Here is a 12,371-nt window from a genome sequence, read left to right as displayed (position 1 = left end):
AACAAGGAAGAAACAAGACATATTGGCAATTTTACAATTTATTCATTTAACAAACAGTCAGGAGCCTCAGTAGCGTGTGGAAGAACCATACACAGCCACAACAGCCTGGCACCTCCTCCTCATGCTGGTCACCAGCCTGGTCACACACTGCTGTGGGATGGCATTCCACTCCTCAACCAGGATTTGTCGCAAGTCAGCCGACGTGGTTGTGTCGGTCACTCTAGCACGAACAGCACGCCCAAGCTGATCCCATAAGTGTTCAATTGGGTTGAGGTCAGGACTGTTGGCAGGCCATTCCATTCTCTCTACTCCCAAATTCTGGAGGTAGTCTCTGATAAACCCCGCTCTGTGGGGGCGAGCGTTGTCATCTTGGAGGATGGAGTTCGGTCCCAGACTGTGGAGATATGGGATCGCCACCGGTTGCGGAATCTCATCTCGATATCTCTCTGCATTGAGATCGCCTCCAATGATGACAAGCCTCGTTTTTCCAGTGATGGAGATGCCGCCCCACACCATCACACCGCCTCCACCAAAAGGTGTTACTCTATCGGTGCAGCAATCAGCATAGCGTTCTCCTCGTCTTCTCCACACTTTGACCCTACGATCCAACTTCCGTAGGCAGAATCTGGACTCATCGCTGAACATAACGTTCCTCCACATGTTCAGGTTCCAGTGCAGGTGTTGCCGACACCAGCGCAAACGGGCCTGACGGTGAAGGGCAGTCATGGCCTGGCAGCCCCATGAGCCCGGAGATTGGCTGCGTGCAGTCTGTTCCGGATTGTCTGGGCCGAGAGCCGTGTGCCATATCGTCCTGCAAACCTTGACTGCAAATCTGTAGAAGACAGCCTATGGTTCCTAAGTGCTGAAAGGGTGAGGAACCGGTCTTCTTGGGGTGTCGTCTTCTTGGGACGCCCACTTCGCGGTCTGTCTCTGACATCCCCCGTTTCATGGAACTTGGCCTTCAGTTTGGAGATGGTACTATGGCTCACTCCAAATAATGCCGCAACTTGCTTTTGTGGAACACCAGCTTGAAGTTGCCCTATCGCACAGGCCTTATCGAGATCAGACAAACGTGGCATGCCGATTCTTGGAGCAGACACCAATTGACCACTGTAGCAGGGCCCATGCTCACAGGTGCTGCCAATCAGGTGCTAATCAGGTACCTGATTGTCAGCACCTGGGGGTACCGGAAGCTCAAAACAAGAGTCAATAGTTACGTTCACAAACTTAAATTTTGCTACTTTTATTTTTCTTTCAAATGGTTAAATGGTTAAAGAAAGAAGTTTAAGTATTGCACTACATGATGTTATTCAAAGCAGACTATACAGCAGGCTGGCGGTGTGGTGGAGGCTTGTAGGTTACTACAAGGGAGAGGTGGATACTATCTCATAATTATGACTTAGCATCTAATAATTATGACTTACTATCTAAGTCATGATTATGAGATAGTATCTTATAAGACACTTTCAAATAGCCTGCTCCTCCAAACAATGAATGAATAAAGTTATTGTACCATTTTTTTAATATATATTTTATATCTTTTATCTCTTTAGTCCTTAGCTGTTGTAAACTGCCATTGAGTACCATGTAAAGCGCTCTATAAATAAAATGTATTATTATTATTATTATTATTATTATCATAGTAACTGTATGTGTGTGTATACTGTAAGTACAGTGTTTGTATTTGTATAGTGTGTGTATAGTGTATTGTGTGATCATATGTGTGTGTGTATGTGCTGGTCTCCTATGTTCCCAAGGTCCTATGTTACCAGGGTCCTATGTTCCCCAGCTCTATATAGCACATAATGGGAACCTGAAAAAGATGTTCCCCAGCTCTGTATTCGCTTAATATGGTTAGTTAGGGTTAGGGTTTAGGGTTAGGGTTAAGTTTAAACATAGGACCCTGGGAGAGCACATATGTAGAACTGGGGAACATAGGACCCTGGGAACATAGGATCCTTTTTCATGTTCCCATTATGTGCCATATAAATCTGGGGAACATAGGACCCTGGGAACATAGGACCCTGGGAACATAATTTAGATACGCTCCCATTATCAGTGCCTCTCTTGTCCCCTGTCTCTCTTGACTCTATTACCTGTCCACTGTCTCAGCTGTGGCTGTCCCTGATGTGTCCCTCCCCAGGACATCCAGGAAACGTGATGGGAACGTTTATCCCAACTTTCCTAATATCCCAGGAATGTTCTGACAACCAAAAATTGTTAGCTGGACGCGCTCCTTGCGGTTCTCTGAGGCCCAGCGTGAAACCACGTGACGTTTTGTTCCCTGAGTGCAAAGTCATCCAGTGAGGACTGATTTGTAATGCTGCCATCTCCCATTCCACAGCTAGGCAAACATGCAAATTTTTAAACTGCCAACCGTAGACTATATGACCGTATCACACTGCTGAATTGCACATGCACCAAATCTACTGGATGCAAAGTGGTATCTCATTACTTTACTGTTTCTCCAGTCAAAGCAGGGAGCAAGCGATACTTTGCGTGTCTTTCAACTATGATTAAATATCTATTGTGAAATATAGTTTGTGCAAAAATGTACATTCCTTACAGGATTGTTTTACAGCCTGAAGATAAACATACAGAGTACCATACCTCAGTTGATACCCCTGTAGTCAGTTGATAATAAGCTAGGAGTTCACAACTCTCAATGCCAAGGTACTGATTTTTACATCTGGAATTTGTGATATAATTATTTTTCTTTACAGCACAAAAATTCCCAGAATATCCCCAGATTTATAGGGACTTGTTGACAAATGTAGGCTACCCTTCACTGTCTGTGCCTGAATTCAAGATATCTTAATGAAATAAAGATCCATTCATCTGTTTTTCATCTGTGGTGAGGAAGCACCAACGTTTGCTCACTTCAATGCAATGGGATAACAGAAGGATTTACCTCTTATGTGCAGCATATACTTTTCTGTGTGCTCAATGAAAAACACTACCATGAATATCTTATCAGTAGGCTTATGCCTTTTGCATTTTCAGAGTTACACTTATGCACAACAGCCTGTTGTAAAAGATTATCATGTTACTAGCCTACTCAAATATGAACACACAGAAACACAGAAATACAATACTGTTATAAAACAGTGAATACATTTCATCGAACACAATCTAATGCCATTGTTTGCTGGTGCCATTACCAGCCTCATAGTCTTTACCTCATAGTCTTCCAGTTCTGTAAAATGTACAACCACATTCAAATACTGTAAATACTGCAGTAACAGAAAAAGTACTACGCAGTAAACATACATTTCTACTGACAAAATAGGAATCCAACCCCATTTCATACAATTCATGGAACACACTTGCTGTTTACAGTACTATGGTCCACTTGCAATACTTCATTCTTTACACAGTGTGGTTATCATTGAATACCATATGTACTTTGGGGTCTCTTCTCCCTTCTGAGAAAATATTCAGATGATTGACATGACTGTTCACCCCCAGCAAAATAAATGGAAGCAGGTAGGGTTACTGCTACATGTGCTCCATAGATCATAAGAAGGTAGTGTTATTGCTACATAACATTACATACAATAATATATGCTACATGTCCTCCATAGATCTTGCCCTTGCTGTGCGTGCATATGTGTAGCTGAAGTGGCCTGAAATGTGTTGCTAGTGGATATACCCCCACGCCGTGCTGTATATCTGTAATGTTTCACCATACGGATACTCCCTACACTTGGTGATAGTGTAATGGGACATATAGCGTCACACTGTGCCTTTCACTGAAGCTAGATTATGAGAAAAGCAGATGCAAATACATTAATCTAATCTATAGTGAAACAACGGCCTGTGCCAGTGGGTATGTCTAGGACAGTACAGGTGTGGTATAAAATCAGGTACATTTCTACTGAGACACACAGACCACTGCTGCATCAGACCAGATACTCACCTGCTGAGTCGACACACCTCTCTGATCTACTCTCTACCAAGCAAGTCCACAGCACAGAAACAGGTGAGTTTCCATACTGATTTACCATCATACAAATATTGTGTTTTTAGCATTATGATACTCAAAGCATAACAAAATTAACTTTAACATTTGATAGATGTCAAATTAATCTCAACTTAATTAAAAAATCCAAGGTAAAGAAGCGTACATTGTGAAGTAGTGCTGGAAACTGGATATTCAATTTGAGCCTGATCTGACAGGCAGTAAAACAATAATAATGCACAGACATTTTACAGTGTGAAAATAAAATATAGCACTTTGCATGGAAAGTGCTACATAAAATTGTTATTATTATTTTATTATTATTATAAACTGATACAAAGCAGGGTCAGTACAGAGGAATAAAATACAACCCAGAAGCAACACGACATAAACCAAAAAACTGCAGTAAATCAAAACCTAAAAAAAACAAAACAATAAAGAGTTTGACTAATAAACTAACAGAATTAATAACAGTTACATATCCATACATGAACTTTGATTGAACTGATCCCATGCTCTTGTATTTGAATATGACTGATGGGTTGTAGCACATAAATGAGTGCGAACAAAGCACGTTATGACAATATATAAAAAAAATAGTACTTCTGATTAAATGTTTTTAAGTGAATCGCTTTCTTCATGTTATTAAACCACCACCGAAATCCAGGCAGTTTATAAATTACACTTGTTCAAACTGAAAGGTTAAATAACATAAAGAAAGCGATTCATCACTTAAAAACATTTCAGCAGAAGTACCAGTTTTTTTTATATACTGTCAGAACCTGCTTTGTTCGCACTTACATATGTGCTAAAAGTATACCGGCAGCCATACACAGCAATTTCCTAACAGCCTTATTGCTAAGAAGTGTGTTTGTTTTTGGTTGCATTGTTTATCTTTGTACTTAAAATTTTAGTCACAGCTACTTCTCACTATGTAGATAACAGTGGAAATTAAGCATCTGTTGTTAGTTTTGCTACCAACTTTCAGCAGTTTTATTTTCCACTATGTAGGTAAATCGTGGATACATAAGTTTATTGTGACTGCATTGTGCCCTATGTAGATAAACACTACTACCAAATTAAGCACCTAATATTTTATTTACTGGGTAGATAAACAGTTTTGCCACCAACTTTTAACAGTTATACAATTGTATTTACACCATGTAGACATGATGTCATGGTGCTGTAATGGCAGCATGAACAGCTTGGTATCTCTCATTACATGTTTGTTCATTTTAAAAAGTTTTGTTGTATTTAGCTTTTTATTTTTGTGTTACTCTACAATTATGAGAGTGCTGTTGTAGCTTTTTTTTGGGGCAATTTTAGTGAAAAACCTAGCTGGGGAGTTATGTCTGTTAGCCCTGCGGCAACAAAGTTACCATCAATACAGTGGACATCCACCTTAAATACCTATGTTTTATTCACTGTGTAGATAAACAGTGTACCTATGTTTTGTTCACTGTGTAGATAAACAGTGTACAACCATCTTAAGTATCCATGTTTTGTTCACTGTGTAGATAAACAGTGTACCTACATTTTATTCACTGTGTAGATAAACAGTGGGCCAGTTTTGCCACCAATGTATGTCCCATAAATAGGGTATATTTATGAGTGGTGAGATGATACAGTATAACAGAGAACATATTTACATTTTTGTTGTAATTATGATGAAATAATGTCCAGAGCTGAGATCACAAGAAGTGAATGCAAATTTCAGTTCTCCCAAACTAAAGTTTCCCCATGGTAATTAATGTGTAATAACTCAGATTATTGCACTGCACATGGCTCACTGTACACACTGTTAGTATAAGCACTATCACAGTACAGACCACCATATGTTGATGATTGATGATTGCCTCTGTGACATGTAGATATACCCAGCCCATGTGAGCCATTTGTGAGCCTTTACATACATCTCTACATCTATACAGGTCCAAAACAAGGTCTCCTATTTTGTCCACCCCTGTGTATCTGCCAAAATATAAAAAAAAAAGTATCTTGTTGTGTTGTTTGAAGCACTATTGCAATATACAGTGTTCAATGTTACAAAGTTTAAATCTAGCCCAGTAAATACTCATGTGTAATGAAGAGAAGAAATAACATTGGTGGGCAAGCTGTGTCAGAAAAGTTTTATTTAAAGTATTGGTTTTACTGAGGTGAAATTACCATTTTTTCTCATTTCATTTGTCGGATGCACAGCAACAACCTGTAAGGAACAAAGAGAGCAGATTCACAAAGCACATTGTTACTGCCAAAAATAATGTTCTATATAATACTACATTAATAATGTACACAGCAACAAGGTTATGAACATGTAGTCCATGATATAAATAAATTGGGATCTAATTAAAATTCTTCACATGGTGGATATATTTTGATGGGGTTAGAGTAATCCAGACTTCACCCGCTTAAACATCTTGTGATGCTTCAGTGTGGGAGAGTTATACCTTTTGAGTGGAGTTTTCCAAAATGAGGGCATCTCATTATTTGTCAGAGTTAAGCAGATCCCGACTTGAGACAGTTCAATTTTAATGTTTTTCAGCATTTTCAGCAACATCTAAATGCCGCAGCAGGTGGTATATGTCGAGCACATCTAGCAGCTGATATTGCAGCTGTTTTATTGTGTTTTATACAGAAATAAAATGAATGTTCACTTTTCATAATTAGTAAAGCCATGATATTACATATTCAGGAATTATGAATCAATCTTGAGCATTCATACTGATTGCACACTCCTGAAAAACTATATAACATCTTCTGAAACTCCCTCCCAGACATTCATGGAAACTGGTGATAATTACATGATTTTTATTGTTCCAGTGCTGTCACTGGGATTTTGTCTGGCCTGGTCTGATACAAATTCAGGAACAATTTAGTTAGCAGGGAAATGGTTTACGAGCAAGAGTCTATAAAATTAGCTTATTTATGGAAGATCATGAAAGCACACTATAGAAAGATGCAACACTGAACCAAATGAAAGCACATTTACAGTGACTGTGTTTGTTCATGTGTTTACAGTGCGCTGCTTTGCAGATTTGCAGAATGGCAGAAAGGTTTCAGTCTGTCTGGATGACTCTGCTCCTCGCATCTATCACTATGATGCTGCTTCAGCCACAAGAGGTATGTCATATAATACATTATACTGCTGTCAGAATATTAACTTAATCCACTATAGTATTTTGCATCGAGAAAATTCAGAAAATACATTTGCAAATTAGTTTTAAATCATCGCAAGGTAGAATATGACTAATGATATCAAACTGGTACAACAATACTACAGATATCAGCCAGGTACAATATGTCATCTAAGTTTCTCTTTTCCCTTTTATGTCAGGCTCAATGTCAGGATTGCAGATTCAATTGTTTTAAGGGACAAAGTGTGTCTGAGTTCGAAAAAGAAGTTAAAGACAAATGTCAACAATTTGTCAAAAGACAAAACGTACCTGCTGACAGGTAAGAGCAATTTCTGTGAAGAGATTAAGTACAGTGGCCCCCTGTTATAGTGTCCCCCTGTTATAGTGGCCCCTGTGATAGTGGTCCCCTGTTATAGTGGCCCCCTGTTATAGCACCACCCTTATGTACTGCTGGCAGTCTGTGATAATCACCTCCACTGAAGAACAGTTAGTCTCTATCTCACTCTCTTACGGTTCACCACCAGCCGGCCCTCTGAACAGTACCAGTGTATCAGGTGTGTGCATGAGAGCAGGGTCAAACTTAATAAATTCAAATCTTTTACACAAAACAAGCCCTGCTATCTTAAACCATAATAAAACTTATGGTTATTACACATGGTTATTACACATGCCTGCCACTGCACAGCAAACGCATGTTGTTAATGTATTTAAAAAAACCAAAACAAATATGTTTAAATGCTACAATTTGCAGTTGCAAATAGGATGCAAGATTAAGATTATACATTTTGTATAAAAAATCATTCTAAACTATAATATTTGTCACCCCCTGCAAAATTGTCATTGTCCATTTTGTCACATTGATTCCTGCACAAATAGGTACAGACACTGAAAACTGGCAACCCGCCTCAATTGCAGGTGGCTTTTAAAGGGAATGTGAGATGATACTCCAATTTCTTTATTGCATGTTACGCCCAGGACACTCGTTTATCTAATTAAAGAACTACATCCAACCCCCTACATTCAGCCAGTCATTAATTATGTTTTTGCTTCAGTTTATGAATCCAATGCTAAAATTATTATACTGATGTAATCCAGAGCAAAGACCAGGTGTGACACCTTCTGGAAGAAGTTCACCAGTGCCTTTGTCAAAAAGGACCCCAATACTATCGCACCGGGAGATTACAATGACCTGTTCAATACAGAGCCCATTGCAATACCTAAGGACAAGGTGAGAAACCACCACAGTCATGTCAGATTTCACACCAGTGTTGATGTGTTCATGTGTTAAAACACACTGCCTGTAATGTCATCTTCCTTGTGCTGTCTTTAAGCTTCTGCTGTACAGTGGAGCTGGAGAAGCTCTGGCTTTACTGGATAATAAGGACACCTTTGTCCATGTTTGGAACACCTTCTATAGTATCCTGGCAAACAAACTTTGGTGTGGACAGAAAAACAATAAAGGTAATATTAAAATTAATATCAATGTGAGCACTGTAAAACATACAGGCTGCCCCTATGGCATTGATTCTTTAGTTACAAACACAAGGTGAAGCATTTTCCCATGTGAATAGAATCAGGTAACCTGTAAAGGTAAGAGCAGTGTGTCTCTATAACACACACCTGTGTGATTAGAATCATGACTCTGGTGTGCTTGCTTTCCTCTCTTCTCTCTCCTGTAGATGTGCTTAGTGACGGTTGCCCTCCGAATCCAGCCAATATGTTCTGGGCCAGCATCTCAGCTGCGGTGAGTATGTGCATTAGATATTTCTGAACTAATTAGCACTTAGCTAGCTAACAATATGAGTGAAAGACGGCAAGGAAACATGCCAGTGAAAGAAGATTTTCTTTGCTCTCACATGAACAGTTAGAAAGGTTTCTAATTCATCTATTTTTTTTTGTTCTGGAACATTGCAGTTTACTTTCTTCCTAATGCACATATTTCATCTGCTGCTCAAGGCCAAAATTTTGTAGTTACCCAGCAGAAAGAAGGCAATACCTGCTATACACATTTTACATGCCATCAGTAATACCATCACTGTATCTTAGTAATTAATGATTAATGATGAGATTTTGGCTAGAGTCAGAGGTACCACTCCCTAAATATATTACAATACTATTTGCCTAAAGGGGACATTAAACTGATATTGCTGAAATAATCTGGTGTTTTGTGTTTCTACTCCAGTTGGCAAAGGGAGCATCGGGTACCGTCACTGTGTTACTGAATGGAAAGTTGGGGTTCATGCCCGACAGGTAAATCAGATTCACCTGTAATGAGATCAATCAGGTTCACCAGTAATGAGGTAAATCAGGCTCACCAGTAATGAGGTAAATCGGGCTCACCAGTAATGAGGTAAATCAGGCTCACCAGTAATGAGGTAAATCGGGCTCACCAGTAATGAGGTAAATCAGGCTCACCTGCAGTGAGGTAACACTGGGGATTAGAAGAGTCAAGCTACTTCTTTGGGCCTGGCGCTGTTTGTTTCAGCTCAGTTTTTATGAGCAGTTCATTTATCTGTTAGAGGCTGATGAAACTGTAAGACAGAACAGAACAGGAATGTAACAGTGCAGTTCTATGGAGGTTTTTACAACAAAAAGAGAGGTGTTCTCTCCATCACCACACTTCTGTCCTCTGTAAACCCCTCTGTCCAAACTCCTTCTCTTCCTCCAAGTGAGCTCACACCTTTATCACCTTTTTGGAAGGGAAGTGCGTGCATGTGTGTGTGTGTGTGTGTGTGTGTGTGAAAGAGAGAGAGTGATAAACAATAGTAATCCATATAAAAATGACATATTTCCTGTGCTTGTTTCCTTTTTATTTACTTAGTTTTTTTGCCAAGTTTGAACTGCCCAACTTAGACTTCAAGAAAGTGACTGCCTTGCATGTGTTAATAATCAACGAGCAGTAAGTACAACATTAAACATAGTGTTGGAATGTTGATGAATATAACTACACTGGATATCACTCATTGTGCTTAACTGTGTGAGATTTTGGATTCTCTGCTCAGAGTAATAGAAACACAAATGTAGTATTTACACAGAGACATTCTGTCACCTGTATCTGCTATAGTGTTCTATTTCTGTCACTTCAGCATACTCTTAAGACACTATGCTTTGAGGAGTTCCTTTTAACTGCTTTGTTACATACTAAAAAATATATGCACTTACTATAGCACTTTCTATGGTTATTATTGTTTGTACCAGCTTTACATGTTGTGTTTTTCAGTTTACGAATCTCATGCTTTTGCACTTGTTGATAAACTTATACACTTCCTCAAAGTCACTTTGACTAAAATGTAAATGTAAACATGTTTCTATAATTTGTTATTGTGATTCATTTTCCAGTAGTTAATCTGATTATTATATGTACATTTTCCTTAAGGGATCAAAACACTTGTGAAACAGATTCTATGAAAAACCTGCGAAACCTCATGAAAGAACATAGGAACCTCCTCAGATGCAAATTCATACTGCAGTAAGTTACCTTCACTACAACAGGACTCCCAGGTTACATTTATTTATTCATATTGAAATAACTTAATGAAGAAACATCAAAAACGAAACAGAATAAAAGAATTACTGAACACCTTTATACCTAAATTATATATTTTTTACTCCCAACCGGCTCAATCCAGTATTACCAATAACCAAAGCCATGTTTTACTCCCACTCAATCCAATTATTCAGTTTTGTCTGGAAGATATTGCCTTGCTCAATATCAAATTGCTATGGATGTTATCCTATATGAAAGTTGATTCATTCATGTTAACATAGTTTGTTGACAAAAACATTGTGAGCTCAGTGCAATAGCTTTACAAGCTGGCGCGCTGACATCAGTGCTGGAACGCTTTGCCAGGTCAAAGAGCTGCTGTGTCCTCTGAATTTCCTGTCTTCTGTGGTTTTTGATAACTCTTAACTTTCACTTAAAACAGTGATTATCAACCTTTTTCATATCAAGGACCCTTAATTCAGTACACATTAGGGCCATGGACCCCCATTTGATGAGATTTTGTCTCTCGAACCCAAATCTGAGATCCAGAATTCCATGACTATCTGTATTGTAGGTAGAGAGATAACAGTGAAGCTTTGATCCAAACAGTCATTCTTCTATATTCTCTAATAAACAAAGTTAACGTCTGATAAATGAAATAATGCTGAAGTTTAACAATTCATCAATTTGCTGGTGACACCCTGGAACCCTGTCAAGGACCCCTGGTGGTCCCCGGACCCCATGTTGAGAACCACTGACTTAAAACATAGTCTATTATTGTTATTAATTAAAAAAAACACCTGTAAAGTGTAATTTAAGAGTAAGTTACATTTATTTTATACAAATGAAATTAGCTAATTTGTATTTCTGTATGGAAATTAAGCCTAAAATATTTGTTTTTCAGGACGAACATAGTAAACATTGAACCTGCAAATTGGTGGGATTTGGCCAGTGAGTATGCTTTGAGTTTACTCCACAATTTATTTATTTTTTCAAAGTTTTGAAACATCAAATAAAAAGTGCTTTTTACACAAACATATTCTTTACAACACTTCAGCAGCCTCACACAGTAAAATCATATTCTTTAAGAACTGAAACACTCAGGAGCCTCACATAGTAAAACTACATGTTTGTGGTGCAGCTGTGTGTCCATTGGCTGGGAGTTTGAGTCCCAGTGGCACAGTTTGCTCAGTGGGGCTTATAACATAGTTCAGTTAGGTTTATGATTTAATGCTTCTCTCCATCCCAGTGGGTATCATCAGAACATTTTTTAAACAAATACAAATACAGTAAGGCACTATATATTCAAAACTACTTCCCCAGTTTCATCTACTGCAACTACATCATAGATATCCAATCTGTCCCAGATATCACAGATACTGTATGGGCCAAAGTGATTGTGATTATTTCATTGCAGGGACTTAAAGTGGCTTCTCCTTGGTTTCCTGATGGTTAAAGTGCTGGAGGCTCTCACACACACCTGCTCTTGCTGCTCGTCTGTGTTCACTCTGCTGTCAAACTGGGAATCATCTACAACAAAGTGAACGCCACTAACCCCTATCAAATGAAACTCTATCTACATTCAAATTCAAAGTGATTTTAGTAACAGAAATACAACTTTACGAAAGTAATAATTTTCTTCTTTTACACAGAAAACTGCATGCAAACACAAGCCACACATGCATTTTTATCCGTGACACTGTAATATCAACAGGGTGACTGGATGTTCAGCACTGAGCTCAGTTGTGACTGACTGCTGTTACTTTCTCTGTGCCATTTAATAAAGCTTCAG

At 38.6% G+C, this 12,371-nt stretch overlaps 1 protein-coding gene across 1 annotated transcript; it reads left to right on the top strand.

Moving 5' to 3' along the window:
• The first annotated feature begins 3,905 nt into the window (after positions 1-3,905).
• Positions 3,906-12,371, top strand: LOC139647555 (ADP-ribosyl cyclase/cyclic ADP-ribose hydrolase-like). Its single transcript, XM_071523474.1, has 11 exons — positions 3,906-3,982; positions 6,980-7,081; positions 7,296-7,414; positions 8,191-8,323; positions 8,427-8,556; positions 8,775-8,839; positions 9,278-9,345; positions 9,917-9,994; positions 10,472-10,564; positions 11,484-11,530; positions 11,997-12,371. Exons 2-11 carry the CDS (start codon positions 7,004-7,006, stop codon positions 12,002-12,004), a joined length of 819 nt encoding a protein of 272 aa, XP_071379575.1. The 5' UTR covers positions 3,906-3,982; positions 6,980-7,003; the 3' UTR covers positions 12,005-12,371.

Source organism: Centroberyx affinis, unplaced genomic scaffold (genome assembly GCF_046629955.1).
Source record: "Centroberyx affinis isolate AG114_WGS23_722 - 3 ecotype Tasmania unplaced genomic scaffold, CSIRO-AGI_Caff_v1 ptg001092l_1, whole genome shotgun sequence".
In the NCBI taxonomy this organism is placed as follows: domain Eukaryota; kingdom Metazoa; phylum Chordata; class Actinopteri; order Beryciformes; family Berycidae; genus Centroberyx; species Centroberyx affinis.
Note: the sequence above shows the minus strand (reverse complement) of the source record. Positions and strands in the feature narration are given on the sequence as shown.

Bases quoted from the DNA above. Each gene is read 5' to 3' on its own strand.
- LOC139647555 (XM_071523474.1), top strand. From the start codon at position 7,004: ATGGCAGAAAGGTTTCAGTCTGTCTGGATGACTCTGCTCCTCGCATCT. The intron at 7,082-7,295 runs GTATGTCATATA...CTTTTATGTCAG, and splicing joins TGCTGCTTCAGCCACAAGAG to GCTCAATGTCAGGATTGCAG. The intron at 8,840-9,277 runs GTGAGTATGTGC...TTTCTACTCCAG, and splicing joins GGGCCAGCATCTCAGCTGCG to TTGGCAAAGGGAGCATCGGG.